Raw genomic sequence first — 20,816 nt, forward strand, 5'->3', positions numbered from 1 at the left:
GATTCACGCTTAAAAAATTGAACAAAAGATTGAAGCATTGAAAAGACAATTTAAGGCTCAAAAGTGTAATGGTTTGGATAAATTGTGACCAAACTCGTGAAATTAAATTTATATTTTTAATATTATAGAATACTATAAATAACAAACTAAATTAAGAGAAATCAGAAGCATAAAGTTTGTAAATATAAAAATTATAAGTTTTATAAGATATATATAAGTAATTTGTAAAATATATATGGTGGCTACCAATATTAACTAAGAGACTGAATGAGGCAAATATAAGGCATAAAAGAGTACAGAAAATTGATCTATAACTGCCATAAATATAACCCTATGACGTTGCCCCCACCCGCACAAATTAAAAAAATTACTTGATAAATTTACATACATAGTTGATTATTTAATTACATATGTTGTTTTTGTTAAAAGAAATGGAGAAACTGATGTATAGTACCTGCCGAAAGTCATGCAGAAGTTTCTCTGGGATAAATCAGGGACATTCCCAATTACTTGTCCACCATCACCACCCTCTTATATCTTAAAGGACTAGCATCTGCATGCATCAAATATATTCCCCAGCTCAATAATTTATAAAAAAAACAGAATATTTTTGCATGTTTGATAACAGGTCTTTTGGAGAAATATTTTCAAAAACTCACTCACTCAAGAATCTATTAAAAATAATTCAATGACCTGGAAAAAAGTTAATCCAAACACGGAAGAAAGGAAAACTAATATGCATTGCTTGATATCACTATATGCTTGATATCAAGTCAATTTTAAGAGTTAAAAATCCTGAACTATATATCTCTGGAAGGAGCAACAGCAACTACACACATTACGAGGATAATACCTAATTTTGGCGGTGTGACAACAAATCATATGACCATGATCTAGGGGAATTACTTGAAAATTCTTGGAACTTTACAAAGTGATTAGTAGAATATTTACCCGAATCCAAGTTTGTCTGGTCACCTACCTTTAATGATAACAAAATGATAAAGAACCTGTCAGGTAATCTACATGTCTCCTCTCCGGTACAAATCCTTCCAGTGTTTCATCTACCTTCAGTTTCTGTGGTTAGCAACAAATAAAAGCAATTCTTCCCTGATCAAAAGAGAAACTCACGTGACAATTTTGTATTGAAGCCTGGCTATACAACCCGAACCCATGTTCCGCCACATATTGGACAGCCATGAGCCCAGCGGCTGATCCACCAAATATCCCGGTCATTTGGACTAGGAAGATTGGTGGAGGCTGGGGAGGCAAAAGCACAAGTCTGCCGCAGACATCTTATACACTGTACCAAACAGAAGCCAAACAGAGATGAGAAAATTAAGTAGTACCTACATGCAAGTGGATAATAAAATTAGTTCGGAGATCAGCAAGATGAATAAACAGAAGTGTCTTTTACTAATTTATATGCAGCATTGAAAGAATGGCTTTGTTTACAGATTTGGTCAATGTTATCCAAATAACAAATCTGAGACCTCTAAAATTTGCAATCACTCGACATTTACATGATTGACAATTAGCAATTTGTCTTACATCCTTCAAGAGAAAACCGGGCATTAACATCATTACAGAAGAAAAATTCTTACTGTACTCAAAACCGAGCATTTAATGGTTTATAAAACTTTATGTGCACGCATGGACAGAAAACAACACAAAATGCCTACCGAAAGTTTCTTTTCATACCTTATACCAGATTCCTTCAAGGCCAGTTTTCCACAATGCAGTAACAACATCTCTTCGAGATCCCATTATACCCAGGTATGCTCCCAGGCCCACGGAAGTGTTCAACCCAAAAGCTGCATCTCGTTCAGACATCCTGCGTTTCCTTGGCAATAAGCCATTGGCACCATCGTAGACATCACAAGATTTCAATGAGCTGAAATCAAGATTAACAAGTTTTGGTGCTTCATTTGTAGAATCCAAATCATCTAAATCAGACCAAGGTCCACCGAACATATTCCGCCTATGCCACTCTTCGGCTGGAGGATGGAGTTCTAGCTCACGTAGTAGAAGACCGGCAGCGTCAGCACCTCTAGGACGGGGCATGTTCTGCAAAGCCGTTTTTTCTTTAGTTTTGTTTTGAGGGTAGGTGTCATTCACAGGAAAGTCAGTCATTTAATCCAAGGAAAGAAACTCATTTTAATGCATCCAAAACGAACAAAAATATGTATTTTTTATCAAAACCACATAATTTAATCATTAAATTCTCCTACATATTCTAACAGCGTGCTCCATCACGAAATCAGAAACAATATCTTCTATAAAAGGAATCATTACTAAAGAAAAACAATAGAGCCCTTTGTTGTTCTACTTCACTGATGTCTATCACTATCATCACGTTTTCAAATCATGATTAAATGGCATCATAAACTTGTGGTAATAATATATCATCTTCTTGAAATACTACTTATAACTAGTTTTGTTGGTCTCCCAAAAATACTGACTTCGAAATGGAAAATAGAAAGTACCTGCATATGGGGGCCAAGGGATGCTTCCACAACCTCGGGCAGTACAGTGTAGTTTCCATCAATATAATGCAGCCGAACCTGAATGTTATTACTCCCCACTTGAGAAACTGGCAATGGGTGTTGCAAACCAGCAGTTCGGCGACATAGATCCATAAGTACTAGAAAAAGAACCTTGACCTGAATTACCAGTATAGGAAGACCATAAGTTTAATTAATAGTTAGTCTCTGTAATTTCAAGAGAGAATTATGATGACTTCTGAAACGCATTTATCTCAGATTCAGTCAAAAATCACTGAAATAAGAGCTTTCAGACACCATATAAATAAAGTTATACCTCTTCAAATGTATATCCTTGGCCGGCATTTCCAGTACCAATTCTTGAACGCCCTGGAGATGGTTCTTCACCTCCTTTTGGTGCAGGCACAAGCTGATTAACTCGACCAGCCTGACCATCATCTGGCCTAGCCAAAGTTGACCCTGGTTTTACAGTTTCCTCCACCTTGCCAGGAGCAGAAGCACTGGATTGAGGCTTTTGTGTATTTGTGTCTGTAGTTCTCTGTACACCCCCCACATATCGGGGTAGTTGTGTCCGTCGGAAGAAAAAACAGAAGAGCAACAGTTGGCATAATCTATGGAGAAAATGACAGTCCCCTATGAGTCGAACTGCAGGTGTTCCAGGAAAAGTTCCTGTATTAATGCTAATGGGCATAAAAGAGGAAGGACCACTGATAGGGGGATTAGGAGCTGGGTTGGATACTCCATCAGTTGTGTTACTAATCTTAGCAATGGCCCCTTGTACCCAAGCTTGCATCTGTGTGCTTCCACTAGAACTGGTTGTCCCATTTTGACCCCCTGAACAACGTTGTTTTTGCTTTAGTTGGTACTTAATATTGAAATGTAGTTTAGAGGAGAATGGTTTTCTTATTCATTGATTTAGAGAGAAAATCAAGGATCAATCAAATCTGATTTTATTCTATTCAACCTTCTAGAAAACTATTAAAATCTGAAAGGAAAAAAACATAACTATATCAACATGTAATATAAAGAATAAAGGTATTCAAAGTACGACAACCAAGTTTTTTGTGACAAATGAAAAACAAAGAGCAGCAAATCTATGCTTCAATATTAGATCCATAAAGACACAACTTTAGAAATGATCTATATATGAGTTGTTAAAAAAAATGAAATAAATTTTAATATAAAAGAAACTATTCAAAAAATCAATACAATTTCATATCATTGCACACTTACCCTGACTTGTTGCAGGAGTTGCAGAACTTTGGGTAGGACTAGCAACCACATTTCTGTTGTTTCCGGACCCTGCAGTCACAGCATGGCTTGCCAATGTACGGCAGAAACTAGCATAGCGCCGCAACCGTGTGATAAAGTGTGAAGCTAGATCGAGAACTGAATCAACATAAGCCTGCGTAATATTGAAACAATCATGAGATGTATATGCAGTCAAATGTTAAGAAAATTAAGGAAATGTCAGCTCATGGAAAAAGGAGAGAAAAAACAAAGGGTTTAATAATATGACATATTAGATAGGTAGGTAGGAACAGTTAATTATGTGAAAAAATTAAATTCTTTTACACTGGTGAATATAAATAAATGCATGGCAAGTCCTACAAAAAAGAGTGTGCGGCAGACTGAACAATGCAGCAGTTAATAATTGCCATGTTTTGATTTTCTCATCAAACAAAATACGAAGAACATGATTACAACAGTTAACCAAACAAACCTGAACACATGGAACTAGTGCAGGTTCAACAGCCACTGCTTCAGGGTCAATGCTCGATAATGTCTCACTAGATACTTGCCATGGATCGGGCACTAAAGCTGAAGGATTTATCAAAGCAGACTCAATTCCCTTCCCAAGCATATCCAATAACAACCTAGCTTGCATATCCAGAACCATTGCCCTGACCTCTTGAGCATTTGCCCCTTCAAGCAGCCTACACTTTATTCTGTCTAGACTCTGCAATAATAGAAAATCAAATTATTTTTAGCCCAATTGCCATTTCCACATGCGAAACACTAGAAAAACAGGAGAAACTATAGGTAAAATTATAACAACACCTGTCCCATCTGAAAGAAGCAGAACAGGGATTGCGAAAGTTTAGTTCAAGTGAATTTCAGAAGGAACTCAGACGTTTTAAAATCAGATTCAGACTAGACCAGCGTAAATTGAAGCAATCCAATGGCTAAAAGTAATTAAAAAGTGTCAATTTAGAACATTAAGAACCAGGGAAAGGGGATCTGTGCCAGCTGGAAACAGAGTAAAACAAGGAGGGTAAACCAAGCTGGATGACAGGATCTCATCAGGTGAAAATGAACCTCATGTTGTGTTAGCATAAAGTCCCATAAGGAAGCCAATCTTTAAAGTATTATAACATAAAAATAGCCTCAAATGAAGTGTGTTATGAGCAGTGGAACATAAATTAAGAACTTAATTATCAACAAGTTATTCAATTAGAACAAATAATATAAATTGTGCCTATGTATTGTGAGATAGGGATAAACTTGCTACTAACAAGTATCTACTGCAAGGTCCATTATCCAGGTAATATTGTATCCCTAAAACATTATGAAATAACAGAAAAATAAAAACACACCCTAGAAAAACAATGAAGAAGATTTCCATCCCAAAAATAAAAAACAATAAAGATAACTATGAAAGTTAATGGTGATAGTTCACAGAAATATACAGGACAATACTGTTGTCTATGCTGAGCAGAAGGAAGAGAATGGAAATCTGCATCCAAGACTGCAATAACACTGTTAAGTGAAACTGAAACAGGAAAAGGAAAAACACAAACTCATTAATATAGAGTATCAATGGCACATTGTGAAGATATAGAATGCTTATCTGAAACAAAGCAAATTGTGTTATCTTTTTTCTCTAATTCCCCTGGCACTAACTTCAACAAGATTAAATAATTTGCACCTCCTTACCAATACCATCCTCAGCAGCACTCTGTGTACAGCCCACAGCATCCCACCAATCAACTCCAACCAAAAGGCTCCACCAAAACCTGCTTTTCTAACAGATGTCAGTTAGCAAAAAAATAAACCATTGAAAAGGGAAATAAATCACAACCTCCACTAAGTTTATGTAAAAAGTGAGAAAGCCTTGTACTGAGAAATCACCTTTCAGCAATTGCACGCTCCCAGTATGACGAGTTGGTCTTTACTTGACTACTTGGAATAGCAGGAGGGAGAACCCGGATTATTTTCAAAATTGTCTGATCCTTGCTTGTGTCATGCCAAACAGAAGCTGAACAACAGCTTGTTGAAGAAAAAGCAGGAGCTGCAATTGCAGATCCTACACCAATCTGATAGTTGTCTATAGGAGCAAAATTTGGACCAGAAAAGATGTGGACTCCACCACGCAAAAAAGCAATGCCAATTTCACCACCGTGAGCAGAGTATACAATTCGTGCAAGTGTCCTAACATCACTTGGAAGATCAAAAGGATCAAAATAGACCCTTTTTGATTTATCAAAACCAAACTCTGCTACCTTTTGTATATCTGTGTTCATTCCACCTGCAGGTGCTTGATGATTCTTGAAATCATTTGTTGGTGGAATGCTCAGGTCCACTTTGGTCTGCCATACAGTTTGCATAGGAGGCTGTCCACCCATACTGGAAGTAGGATTCCCAAATATTGGATGGAGTACAACATGCTGTAAAGATGACTCCCAGCGTTGCACTCTCCACCCTGTGATTGATGGACCCTCGTCTGGGTCGTAAGGGGACATGTATTGTCCTATAAATGTAAAATAAATTACACACTGATAAATATAGCATCAATTTCCTAGCTCAATCCCCAAGAAACTCTGGCATAAATTCTGTTTGATGAAAAATCACATATAGCATTGTCACAAACTGTAGAGATGCAAAGATAGATAAAATATACGGTCTTTCCAGTATTTTACATTTTGGTGCGAAAGCTGAAGGTATCTCATAGAAAATAACAAATATGAAGTGCGAAAGAAAGATCAAGAATCAGTTCCATACCCTCAGCTATCACAACAGCTATCACAGAACCACCACAAGTTGGATCAAAGGCTACTGCTGTTACACCAGAGCCCCATGTAGTGGTTGCTGCAGATTGAGCTGCAGCTTCAGGACTCACATATGCAGAAAAATTTGAAACTGGTGAACAGTGAAGTGGTATAGAACCACCAAGGTTTTGGTTTGTCTGGTTTTTCCCTTGTTTTTCTTCGGATAATTGATAATCTTGCCAACTAAATAAATATGCAGCTAAAGGTGCAAAACCAATCCAATTGGGTGAGCTAATAGGAGGTGGGACACTATTATTGGTACTTGTTCTTGGAATTACTTGGAAACCATTACCAGGCCCAGGCATAACCTCCCAAACAACAATGGTGGATGGATTAACAATTGGCACACCTGCCACATGCATGGCACCACTCTCTGTAATGATAGCATCACCAGCCATAATGCCACTGGGGCCACAACCCAATGGTCCTTTACTAGAGCAAAACCATTTGGGTGGGGTTGCATTCGGAGGAGGCCACTGGGACCAATGAAGTTGAAGAGTGCCTGATGAGAACACAGAGCAGACACAGAGAAAATTGGGCCATCTAGCTGAAAAGACAACATGTGTCAGACAGAATAGAACACGGTATTTTAATATACATATTGCACTATAATTAGAAAAAAAATGAACATGTAAAATGAATTATTAAAAAACTAAAATAAACAATCAAATAAAGAGAGGATAAACAGTTCTAATTTCAGGCATTGCCATGGTTGTCACCATTACCACCACCGTCAACATACACATTATGTTGGTGTAATTGCGTTAGTACAAGACTAACATGCACAGATACAGGACATGATACACACATGGACTCAAATCTGGCAAGTGTCTCCCTGTTATTACAAATGTCATCATGACATGGTGTCTAATACAGCACAGTTCTTTTGAGGAATGGGGGCTTCATAAGCATTAGCCATTCACTATAATATACTTATTGCACTATAATTAGAAAAAAACAAATGAACATGTAAAATGAATTATTAAAAAAACTGAAAGAAGCAATCAAATAAAGAGAGGATACAAAGTTCTAATTTCAGGCATTGCCATGATAGTCACCACCATTACCACTGTCAACATACAAATTATGTTGGTAAAATTGTGTAATTGTGTTAGTATAAGACTAACAGGCACAGATGGAGTACATTATACACACATGGCCTCAAATCTGGCAAGTGTCTCCCTGTTATTACAAATGTCATCATGAGACGGTGTCTGATACAGCATAGTACTCTTGAGGAATCTGGGCTTGAAAAGCATCAGCCAGTCACTAAGATGATTGAGTATTATAAATAATAGACAAACTCAGAATTGGATTGAAGATCAAGTATGGTGCTTCGCATCAAAATTACTTGTCTTTATGAAGATACTTATATTGACTAAATCAGAAACACAAAACAGAAAATTATTATAACCAATGTGCAGTGGAAATTAGTTAGAAGAGAAATTGATACTCCAGTGAAATAGAATCATTCACTATGATCAACTAAGTGACAGAGTATCAATATGACACTCAAACTGGCAAGAAAATTATCTTGCTAGATTGCATCATGGAAGATGCAATTTTAACTTATGCCTTTCCAGATACTTCATTGAAAAAAGACAAAAGAAAATAAATATTACAAAAAATGAAAAAAAAAATCGCCAATGGTAGTATTTCTTTTGATATCTTACAGTGAACAATTTTACTGGAAAATAAAAGGCAATCATAATAGCAAATTCAATAAAACTGACCTGACGTTTGACATTGTTGTGAAAGAAACTTTTCTTCAAATGTTGACCTTGAATTGGCAGGAGCACTTTGTTTAGATGAAAACCACCTATACTGATTTTTTAAATAAACAATTAATTTGGATTAAAAAGAATCAGAATTACTAGCTTGAATTACACAAGATCCAACGCAAGCTTGCTACAGTAGAAGTTATAACTTAGAAAATGCAACAACATTGTGATTAAAGGAGAATTACGATTTTCACTAACCCTAGAAAACCTTTCTTCTGTTCATATTTTGTTAACAATTAAAAGTTCCTCCAAATTGTGGGATTTTTTAGGGAAAAATGAATTACTGATTTAGCTTAAAAATTGTCTCTCTAAACTAAGTTTTCTCTCTAGAAAAAAAAAAACACCTTCTCTAACAATTTCTCTCCTCTCTCTCTCTCAAACAACTTTTAGAGGACAATATTTAGAGATAGAATTATTTTAGAGACAAATGTTAAAAAATAGAGTATGTTTTTTAAAGGGATTTTAAGAGACGATTGTTTAAGGGAAAAATTGGACAAATAAAATGATTATAAAAAATGATGTGCTAAACTTTTAAACATCACAGAAAAGAAATTATCTGGCATACCAGGGAGACGCCAGAGAGCCACTTTGTAACAACTGCAATATCTTGTCGCCACTCATGCTCTCGCAGCCAGCAGCTAGTATCGAGTACAAGATTAGCTGGCCCCTGAATGGACATGAAATCAGTAACAGATAAATAAGAAAAACATGTATGAATAATGGAGAAGCCAGAGATGGTTAAAGTTTGGACAAAAGATCATTCCACAGGCATACACAAGGGCTAAGTACATAACCTCCCTGTGGGAGATATAGTATATAGTCATACTGCCCATTCCGTGATATAGAAAAACCACCTCAATTATACACATAGCTATAGAGTTTGGGGTAGGTTTTAGTAACATGTTTTCTTTATAGACAAACATCAATACTCGTAATTAAATTTACGGCCAGGTAAAAATCAATGGCAGAGCACTTGCAATTACACTGCACAACTATGATATGCAATAACTCTCACTTACTTGAGACGGTTGAGTCCAAATAGTTACCCTCCCGTGGAAATTTGCTATCAATAATGCACGGGGACAACAGGTGGGGGACCATTCAATGAACTGGACAGAATCGCGAGGAGAATCTTCGTAGGCATACAGTTCAAATGATCAAATTTTGAAACATATATACACACAACCATACATATATAGTAAAGCAACTCACTTCAGAAACAAAAACCCCAGAAAAAAACAAAGACAAGAAAGAACATCAAAATGTTATTTCCCATATTATGAACATGCCTTTAAGAAAAACAAAAGCAGCATTCCCGTATTTAACAGCAAGAACAAATTTACAGATGAGTTCATTTCTTATTCAATGATTCCATCTCTCTACTATTACAGAGGACTTCAATTTCCTACATATTCTAAATTTTATTATTTAGATTCAGTTTGACCACTTTTTCGTTTTACCAATATTACAAATGAGATGCAATTTATAAAAATATTCCATGTAAAAGTGATTACAATAATAATAACGATAATGATGACAATTTTTCAAATATTCCCATCATGAAAATCCTTCAGACTTTCTGTTGAAATTAGTTATATTGCCCCTCTGATTGTAAAACACCACCATATAAAGTGGACAGATATTTCAATAACATCTTAAATCTTATGGTTAAAGGCTATCCAGATAACTCTTTTAACTTTCAAAACCAAAACTTTTGGAAATTAAAAGATTTCTTCTTTTCTTCCACCCTCCGGCCTTATACCTGAATTTTATATTACCAAATCCATAATTAGCTTGTGCAGGATTACATGGTCAAACAGCTTCATGGATTTAGCAGAACCTTTATGCCGGTAATGTGATAGGAAACCACCAATCTCCGAGGGTTACATTAGGAAGGGGCATAGAGGATCTGGGCCTTTGATATGTTAGATTTATAAAAGACAAACCAAGAGGTATTGAAATCTCAGGCAGGAAGAAATGATGTGACAGATTGCCAATAATGCAAACAAGGGGATTGGGGATATCAGTAAACAGAATGCTATGAAGAAATCAAAGGAGAGGGCAGGGTTTCTCACATAACCTGCTTCATCTGTTTCTGTTTTTTTTTTCAGTATTTACCTCTCATTATCCACCCAGAGGTGTTGATAGTACACTGATATGGTATCAGTATCCGCAAATGAAGAATACTGAAGGTTCATTAAATCTGTTTGACTGCAATAATATCACAATGAAATTGGAAAGGACAAACACCTAATTTTACAGCAGTTAGTCAATTCTGACAGTCCTGTCAGGTTTAAAATAAGATCAAACAACACAAATAGAACAGTAAACTGTAACATCCATGAATATAGAAGGAAGATTAACATTAATATACCTGCAATGACATTGAATACTGCACACTCAGTCGGCCTCTCTGGGATCATAATGTGTATAGGAATCCAAAATGGTGGATTTCCAGTTGAGCTTTGGAGAAAAGAAACACTAATAACCATTACAAAATTGCCAGCAAAAGCAAACATACAAGGGTGCTAGCACGCCAACAAATATTAGAAGCATAATAATTAAAAGATATAAACATTAGACTTCATTATGCAAAGCTTATTTAGTATGTGAATAAGTGTATTTGCCAACAGTAGTATCCATTCAAATTTGCATTTGGGTCTGCTTAACAAATGAATATGTATAAAATGCACATAATACATATATATATATATATATATATATATATATATATATATATTCTGATATTTATCAGAACGTCTGGTTGCAGCCGTTCTCTTAACACTTTTTTTATGAACCCTATAAATGTTTCTAGAAAGTAGAAACAAAGCAAGACAAAACTTACAGTTAATTGACAAATTCATTAGCCAATAAATAAGTAAACTGGGTAAGAGCAAGAAAAATATTATGTAAATCAATCAAAAAAATAAGTTCCAAGAACCAGGCACATAAGTAAATATACAAAAAAAATATAGCCCATAATATCTTTTCCTAGTGCTTCTTCCGGCCAGAGTACCACAATAGAATAAAAGCAATGGTGGAAGTTTGATTTTCGAAACATTAATAAAATTGTCTTGAATTTATCTGTAAATTCTAAAATGCAAAGGATCAAAAATGATTATTTAGCACATAATCAAAGATTTTCAGCCGGGAAATATGATCAATGGATAAAACTAACCTTGGTATTCTTGCACACGTTTCTGAAGCACAAGCTATAGCATTCAGTTTTCCACACCAGGAAACAGCACTAGAAAGAAAATCAAGAAGTTATTTAAAAAAAGGGACAACATCAGAATTAGAATAGCACAAGCCAAAAATAATAGCCAAACAAATTCCCTTTACTAAAATGCTCAGAAAAATCAAATACATAATCACAATTTCATTACAACAGGTTCATCAGCCTACATTAACGTAGAAATTGTTGTGACTTGTGAGGTAATCAGCACGTACTGTTAGGATCCAAGAATTATAAAGAGAAGAAAAGAAAGGTTTTTATTGAATAGAAAGAAAAGAACAAGAAATAGGAGAGCACTCTCTCCTCCAAGGGTTTCCCCTTCACAAAGAGCTAAAGCTCAATCTACAAAAATATTACACACTCCCCTCCCCTCTCCTTCTTTCTTATTTATATCTAACTAGCAAATCAAATAACAAACTCATGACTATTCTAATTCTAACTAACTCCTCCTCCTCTATGTGTAACCTAACAATACACTCTTCCAGAAAACAACCTTGTCCTCGAGGTTGGAACAGTGGAACCTTTTCTCCGTGGCTCATCTTCAACACCATGATCTTTATGTACGCTTCCTGGAAGTATTTTGTGATATTATCTATCTTAGGGAGGGAACCCATTGGCTACTGCATGCAAATTCAGGTCTGGAGGCTTAGGTGGTGGTGGGAATGAGTGGGGGTTTTGTATAAAAGTCTATGCACCCAGTAAGTTGAAATTCCAAGATTCTGATGTCATTGATGTTCTAGCCACCTTCATTATCAAATCTTGATTCCACAATGATTTCTTATGCTTATGAAGTAAATCTGAATTTGAGAAAAAATGATGCTTGGTTGCATCTCCACCTTCAAATTTCTTACTGGATAGCTCTATAATTGGCCTCTCAAGAAAAAGATCATTACAGCACATAGTCTTCACTTTCTTTATTGATGCATCCCTTCTACCCTTATCATTTCAGTTTCTCTTGCAAATCTCACTTCATTTTTGGTTTTTTCTTCGCTGCAGAGAATGTGATTCTTCATATATGAATCTTCTCCAACATCTTGGATCCTCTTCTCTTCATCATTAACATATTTCTCTCCTCCCTCCGAGATTCTGTCCCATTTCTTGATGTCCCACAACAATTCTTTAATTTCTTTCAAGTCCAGAAGGCTTTCCTTCAAGAACATTGTGTCCGCTCTAACAGATTTCTCTCCTCCCTCAGACATTCTGTCCCCTTTCTTGATGTCCAGTAGCATTTCTTTTCAGGTCCAGCTTCAACCCAGTAATGTCTGCTCTCATTTCCGCAATCCATCTTCCTTGTTCGCTGGTCAACTCCTCCAATGCAGCGGTCCTCTGTTCCATCCTCTTTGTTCAGATCCGGCAGGTCGGACCAATTTGTTAGGATCCAAGAATTATAAAGAGAAGAAAAGAAAGGTTTTTATTGAATAGAAAGAAAAGAACAAGAAATAGGAGAGCACTCTCTCCTCCAAGGGTTTCCCCTTCACAAAGAGTTAAAGCTCAATCTACAAAAATATTACACACTCCCCTCCCCCTCTCCTTCTTTCTTATTTATATCTAACTAGCAAATCAAATAACAAACTCATGACTATTCTAATTCTAACTAACTCCTCCTCCTCTATGTGTAACCTAACACGTACCCAGTCATAGGAATTACTACTTAGCACTGGTAAGCCAGTGTCCCCATTATGAAAAGGAAGTTGGCCATCTACATATTTTCTAGATTCCAAAGAGGCTTATATAATTATTTTAAGGGAGAGATGAAGATTTTCAAGCTTATATCGATATGGAGAAAAATGAAACAGTTTCATTCTATTGCCAGCGATAAAAAAATGCTAAAAATAAAACTCCAACAGAAAATGATAGCAAAAGCATAAGCATGGACTGATGCAGTGCCCTCATGTACTACTATTGAAATGAAAACACTGTGGGTAGCAAAGAAAAGATGTTTACTATGTTGATTTCCAAGCAACATAGAAAGGTAATAATGACTTGAGTGGTTGTACAATCTCCATAAATATCTTCGTCTGATAATTTGGAGCAATCAAACAAATATGCATGAATAATATTTCTTTGAAAAATTCTAGTCCAAGATAAAAACTGAAATTTTCTCAATTCACATTTTCAAGAAAAACTATACTTTAAATTTAATATTGTTTCATGATTCTCTGCCCCAGACATTAAAATTATGATTTCCTTAAAAGGAAAATAATGAACTGAGCCAGTATCTCCAAATAAGTATCCCAAACTAAAAAGGTTATCCATGAGATGAACAAAATCCAGAATACATAAAAGGAAATTATCACCAAAGTGGTCAAACAAAATGGGAATCCTTCAGACATGAAGCATTATTTATAACCCCTTCCACACAACATGATTCTGTATGGCTGTCATCCTATCAAAATACAATATTTTGGACTTCTGACACTCATGGTATGCATTGTTATAAATCCTATTTAAAGTTTTACTATTTCTAACACGGAAACCTCCTTCTTGACAAACCAATCTGGTTGTCAAAGGAACTTCTAGGTCAAATTCTCTATTTGGTGACCACACATCAACCTGTGTATACCACTGTAAATAAGTTGTGTTGTGTCTGAGGTTGGTTTAACAATGGGTACATATTTCTTTACTATTGTGTGCCAATTTGAAAGTTTCATATAATACTTATCCATGGATTCAGCAAGAGTAAGGAAGATAGAACTTTGTGGCTGTTTGTCTTTTATGATGTTCTCTGGTGTATTTGGTTGCGGTGAAATGTCTGTGCTTCTATGGCATTGCTTTCCTGTAGCTTCGTAGTAGTAAATGTAAATGGTCTTTTGAGAGATTCTTTTCAGCAAATATCTTTCATGGACAAGCAGAGAGATAGGAGCATTATTATGTATTAATTAACGCTTCCTGTTTACTTTTCCCTTTAATAATTTTTCTTCTTTCAGCAACCAGATAACATATATAATAAATAAGTGAACTTTGAAGTTTCCAAAGCCTAAGGTCAAAGCAAGCCCCCAAGCACCTCTTGAATACAGTTTTGGATAGAAGGATACTTTCTGAAAATATACCAGAACAATAACATACTAGAACCTTAATTTAAATCAAGTACAATTTCACTGACAATTGAAACTTAGTAATTAACTTTCTTCTTTCCTATACTATTAGAAGACCAGTGGTATACTCTCATTTTCATCCTACTCTTTACCAGCAGCTTCTTTCCTATTAAGTAGCTTTACAACAACAATGAAATTTATTTGTGGTTCCTATCCTCCCTCAATACCATATGTTCTGCTCCATACCAGAATCTAGGCATGACTAGACGAATTTGTCCATCCCACTGTGGGCACACAACTAAGATACAGCTGGGGCACAAGAATCTCTGGCATTAATATCCCTTGATACTGGATACCTTGAGGTAGGATCTGGGATCCAAATCCCAGACCGATCATCTACATGGCATAAATCAGGAAACAGAGTAGTCAAATCTCCTATTGTTAGATGGTTCTAGAACTTGGAGTTAGGGCTTAACTCAACCCCACAATTACCATATTATACAAAGGGGACCCTCCATTACCAATTACTCCCTAGGTTTTAAAATGTAACAAAAGGGACCCTCCATTATCAATTACTCCCAAGGTTTTAAAATGTTACAAAAGGGACCCTCCATTATCAATTACACACTAGGTTTTGTTCTGGTTCCATTGCATCATTGTCCTCATTTATATGGCAGAAAAATGTAGACAAATGAGGCTGATGCATTCACAATACCCCAAAAAAACCCTGACGCTGCATCCACAGATGATGTTATTTGACAGTTTTTTGAAGACCTTGGCTGCACATAGTTCACCCTTAATACTTTAGATCTTATCATGCCTTGACAGACATGACCGCAGAAATGCCTTTGCTGGTAGATCACCCCTTTGCTCCATCATCATCATGGTACACCATCAGAGCAAGACTCAGGTGTCATCTCAAACACCATTTAAGAGTTTTAAACAGCATATCATCAATTCCGTTGACAGCACTGCACTAATTTTCTTGATATTCTCCCCTCATATAAGCACCAAATCCATAACTATTCAGAAGAAAATTACTAAATATTATGAAAATCATTCAACGGAAACCGCAGATCAACTGTTTGGCATGATTTCCATCAAACATTTATTTTTCTCAGTTCCAATTACACGCAGGCACTTTTTTTCCTCTTCGTAACCAATTAATGCAGTAATTTTTCAAGCTATTTAGCAATCCTTTCCAAATTTAAAATCTACAAACCCAATAAAAAAACACTCTCCTTTTATTTTCCAAATTATATACGTAATATTTTCTCCTTTTGTTCCCCTTTCATTTAAACAACACTATGCAATTATTTAATAAACACAATAAATATTTCCGTTGGCAACATCCTCACAATCATCTTCAGTTTAAACCAGTTCCCCACTTCGTTAGTCCACAAAGCCAACTCTTGAAGCCAACACATGCACCAAATCAGACGAACATTAAAACACAGCAAAGCCTTACTCCTATACTTACGGTTATCCAAGTTCAATGACAAAAACGACTAAAGCTAGTTATATCCGATATATAGAAAGTCAGTTTATTCAAACCCAACACTGACAGTAAAATTCAATCCATGAAACGAATCTTGAGGCACTGCAGTGCAGAGATACCTGAAATTGCGACAAATTTCAGGGACACTCATTTTGTAGAGCAAATTGGACTTCGGTTGGCGGAGCCTAATGCAGAAGACGGTGGCAGGGATGACTGATTCCTGCTCCATTGGATCCTCTTCTTCGCAACTCACTGCTTCATTCGTCTTCTGGGAACCCTCCTCTGGCTCCTTTGTAGCAGCAATTTGATTCATAACCGAAAACAAAAGGCTCTGATGTATATATAATATTTATGCAGGAAGGAAGAGAGAAAGAGGTGGAAGTGAGGGAAAGTCGCAATTGATGGCGACGGATGAAGAGAAAGAAAAGACGTGATTATGAGTGGGGTTACTGTGCATTTACATTTAGCACTCTTACACACTTTTTCGTCTATTCTCTGTGTGCTACTTCACTTTAATTTCAAATCATCAAATTACAATAACATTCACAAATATATATATATATATACCATACTACAAAATTTGGTAAGCACTCACAAGAAAGTTCTTAAAAAGTTCAAATGAATTTTAATTTGAAGTAACATTTTTGTTTGCTGATGAAGAAGATGATTTATAGAGAAGTTGAAGTTGGTGGTTAGATTGAGTGAATTTAACTTTTGAGAATTTGGTTTGCATTATTATTTGAGTAATTATTCAAACCACCTTCATCTCTAAATACTTTAAAATTCATTCATATATTTTTATTTAAAAAAATATTAAAAAATAAAAATTAATTATACAATATTATAATTCTTAATATTATTATTTTAATTTTTTTTAAATATTACATAACTTTTTCGCATGTGTGGCACTTATTTATTGCAACCAAAAGAGGGTACAGGAGTCGTCGGCAGAAGCATGTGTCGGCTTCATCCTTTCTCTCACTGCCAACCAACAAACCAACCTTCTTCTTTTACTTTCATCGTATTCATGCAATTTCACATCAAATTCATCCTAAATAAATTTAATTGATTTCATAAAAGTTACTAAATTGATTTTCTCAGTTGTTATTGTACTGTGAGCACAGAATGTATTGTAAAATATTCATTTAAAAAACGTAAAATAAAAAGTTTAGAAATATTTTATTGGGAAAGATGTTAGGTGAATATTCTTGACATAAAAGAAGTGTAGAATAAGACAAGATGTTAAAAAAAGCGTTGTGAAAGACTCTTGTTTGGTCAACCCATTCAACCTTTCCCATTTCAATGCTTTGAAGTATGTGCATAGCTATATAATATTTTCATATTCAAAGTGTCATCAATAATATAATATATATGAATAATATAACTTGTGATGGTTGGGTTTCAATCATGTAGGGTCCATGAATGATACAACTTGTGATATTTGGGTTTCAATTATGTAGGATGCTCTATTAGATTGTCTATCTGTTTATTATAATTGTTTTATGAGTTATTTATTGAATGATTTTTTTTATAAAATTTATATACAGAGTTGTGATATTTGTGAAGGTATTGTTGTGAGATAATTATTTTTGTATTATTATCAAAGCTTAATTATTTTTTAATATATATATTAAAGGTTCAAAATTAATTTTATCACACAGATTTTAAAAAGTTCAAGTTTCAACTTTTTAAAAAAAGTTTAATTCGGTTTCAGTATTTATTTAAAAGTTTAATGTAGTTTTAATTTTTTAAAATTAATTTAATGTGATTGTTTCAAACTTTTTTAAAACTATTGAATGCAAATGTGTTTGTGTAGTGGTATAAATGTTAAGGTAAATATGTTTAAATGAGAATAATCTCACAGAAAAAAAAAACACATTAAAATGTTTATTAAAGAAATATGATCATAATGAATTTTTAAAAAAATTCATAACCGAATCAACTTTTGATTCTTGATATAGGAATTAAAAGGGTAATTAAACATATTATTAATAAAGTATTATTTTTTTTTAATTTTGTTCTTATTTTTTTAATTACATTGTATCACTTACAACCTTTCATACATTATTTTCTTCATTTTTTACTATATTTATCTTAATCCAAATAACCTCACATTTTCTCCTTTAAATCATCACAAATTCATTTCCTACGTTTACTCCCTAATCCAAAAATACCATCAATTATATAAATATAAAAAATTGTATTAATTTAAGTTTCAGATTTTTACTATGTAATTTTCTTAAAAGCTTTATGTTCTTAAAAAATATATATTTTTCTTATTATAATTTTATAAAAGCAAATTTTTTAATACTAATAAAAAATTAATATTAAAATAAATTTAGATTAAATTACTAATATATTAACAAAATTAAAAAAAACTTAAATTATTTCACTGATATAAAAAAGAGAGTAAATCACAAAGGAAAAAAATATTAAAAGCAAAAACAAAATTAAAGGAATAAGGTGGTGTATTATCCCAGCATTTATTCCAGCATTTGAAACACGAGGGCATATTTTAATAAAACAAAGAAATTGTTGTTTATTTAAGTCTTGATATCCTTTGACTATGAAAATGCTATTTTCAGCATTCAGAATTAATATCATTAGTCAAATATATAGGTTAACTAAACTATAATGGGAAATTTTACGTTGATATGTTATTTTAAAGGTGCACAAAAAACTTGAAATTTGAATGAAAATGATTGTTGTAATGGTAATGCAAGATTATAGTAATTAAGTATTCAAGTATGGTAGCCGCCACAAGTTCATGGGACCAACAACACTACGCAATTCATTTACTTTCTTTATTTCTTTTTAACCCATACCAAATACCATAACAAATAAATAAATTGGATTAGTTTAATTGATTTTAGTTTTATTTTTAATTGTGTTTTAAATACCTTTTAATCTCTAAACAATTATTTTAACAGACTGCATATTAAATTTGAAATCTCGAAGTGTGCTACGGATTCATTAATCCAAAAGTGAATTATGTTGCATTCTGTAAGCAAATTTTACATAAATTATTGATTTATGGATTGTTGAATCCGGAAGTCTAATTTCTATTACGGATTGGTAGATCTGGAATGATTTTTTTCAATTATGGATTTCTGAATCCGGAATGCATATTTTGAATTACGAATTGACGGATCCGGAGTGGTTTTTTCATGATGTTTTGCATTTTTTGATTTTGGATTAACACTATGTACTACCGGAAGTATCAATCCAGGAGATTACCAGATGCGCCAATTCGAAAATTTACCGGAAGTGTCAATCCAAAAATTTACCGGATTTTCTTAATCTGGAATAAAAAAAAAATGTACAGTTTATAGGGACAGTTTTGTCTTTTCGTAACCTTATGGAGTGCAGGAAGAAAAATGTAGGGGTGCAGGAAGAAACCGTCATTCCCAATAAGTAATGAAGCCCACAAGCCCAATAAGGTATTGCCCACCCCAACCCATGAGTTGAGATTCTTGCCTTTTATAAAAAATTTAATCACCTTTTGTACATTCCGGAAACAAAAAGAAATTAAAAAAAAAATAAAAATGCATGAAGAAACACACCAACCCTTTCAACAGTAGAATCCCAAAGTATAAGAGTAAAAAAAAAATCATAGAGAAAAATCTCCCATGTTCGAGCTTAGTAAAGAAAAAGACCACTGAATTATGAACCACAGTGCATTTTTATATATAAAATTATTGTATTTTGTGTAAAGAACTCTATTTTTATTTTCTAAAAATATTTAGAAAGAAGTGTAGTGAAATGTTAAGAAAAATTACACTCAAATGCAATTTATATGATCTCAACTGTGACCTTCCTTAAACCAAACCATTTTTTAAAACCTTGATGCATAATAATAAAACATAGAATATACAGAAGGTGGTGATATAGATAATTTAATTTATTAGAATAAGATTTATTTAAAAAATAATATTACAGGCATTGACCCAACGATAGTGGAACTTTAACTAGAAGAGCAAAAATGAGTTTCCACTAGAGTGTGACCAGGTGGGAACTGGCGCTGACATATGAGACTGTTTATACTTTCATTTCATTTTTCTGATTAATTTATAAAAAAATAATTGTAATATATGGCTGTTAAATGAACTATTAACATTTAAGTAAGAAATTTTAAGCTTAATTACACAAAATGATTCTATTGAATTAGAAAAACTAAATTTACATTGAAACATCCATCTACCTATATTAATATTTATGGACCTTACGTGTAAGGATTTGTGAAGAATGTCCGAAATATTTTTTAATAATAATTTCAGGATGATTAAGACGTAATATTATTTTTAAGAAATGAATTTTTAAGTTTAATTTAATTTTATAAAACTGACTTAGTGATGTCTACATCATTTATATACATAAAATGTCTTGATCTCTATTTGACATGAGGTGGAATGAGACGATCAACTCGTGTATGGAGATATATAAAGGTGATACGATACAGTTCGATAACGAATGATCTGATAAGGTCAACAAACTTTTATAGAGATAGACCAAAAAATGACTATAATATCATATTAACAAGTGGACTTTTAAGTCTACTTCAATCTTATATCGTCTTATAAAGTAAAATTTGCATCAGCTTTAAAAGTGGAGTGATTGATCATTCTGAAATATTTTCTTTCGTTATATTAAAGATTTGGTCTTTGATTACTTCTAATTTTGGTTCGGCTTGTTTTTCCTTTTCTGATTGATGTCTTAA

The 20,816-nt window shown here is 33.9% G+C and overlaps 1 protein-coding gene across 23 annotated transcripts; it reads right to left on the reverse strand.

The window, feature by feature from the left end:
* Nucleotides 1-175: 175 nt before the first annotated feature.
* Nucleotides 176-16,739, reverse strand: LOC137832618 (mediator of RNA polymerase II transcription subunit 16). Of its 23 annotated transcripts, none has more exons than XR_016521842.1 (17): nt 16,219-16,739; nt 11,510-11,578; nt 10,706-10,794; nt 9,351-9,463; nt 8,897-8,998; nt 8,284-8,374; nt 6,504-7,097; nt 5,634-6,252; nt 5,439-5,518; nt 5,192-5,250; nt 4,225-4,461; nt 3,735-3,906; nt 2,818-3,335; nt 2,484-2,660; nt 1,699-2,064; nt 980-1,346; nt 176-553 (listed from the first exon to the last, which is right to left on the reverse strand). XR_016521842.1 is itself a non-coding variant. In XM_090304097.1 (16 exons), the coding sequence occupies exons 1-16, from the start codon at nt 16,410-16,412 to the stop codon at nt 1,154-1,156; spliced, it is 3,651 nt and encodes a 1,216-aa protein (XP_090160223.1). In that variant the 5' UTR covers nt 16,413-16,632; the 3' UTR covers nt 176-1,153. The 23 variants fall into 23 exon arrangements, 5 of the variants coding, with proteins under 5 accessions (XP_090160223.1, XP_090160224.1, XP_068496970.1 ...); XR_016521840.1 differs by having other exon boundaries at nt 980-1,300; nt 16,219-16,632; XR_016521850.1 differs by having other exon boundaries at nt 980-1,300; nt 5,202-5,274; nt 16,219-16,632.
* Between the last annotated feature and the right edge of the window lie 4,077 nt (nt 16,740-20,816).

The sequence above is a fragment of the Phaseolus vulgaris genome, chromosome 6 (genome assembly GCF_051622355.1).
Source record: "Phaseolus vulgaris cultivar YP4 chromosome 6, ASM5162235v1, whole genome shotgun sequence".
NCBI classification, from domain to species: Eukaryota; Viridiplantae; Streptophyta; class Magnoliopsida; order Fabales; family Fabaceae; genus Phaseolus; species Phaseolus vulgaris.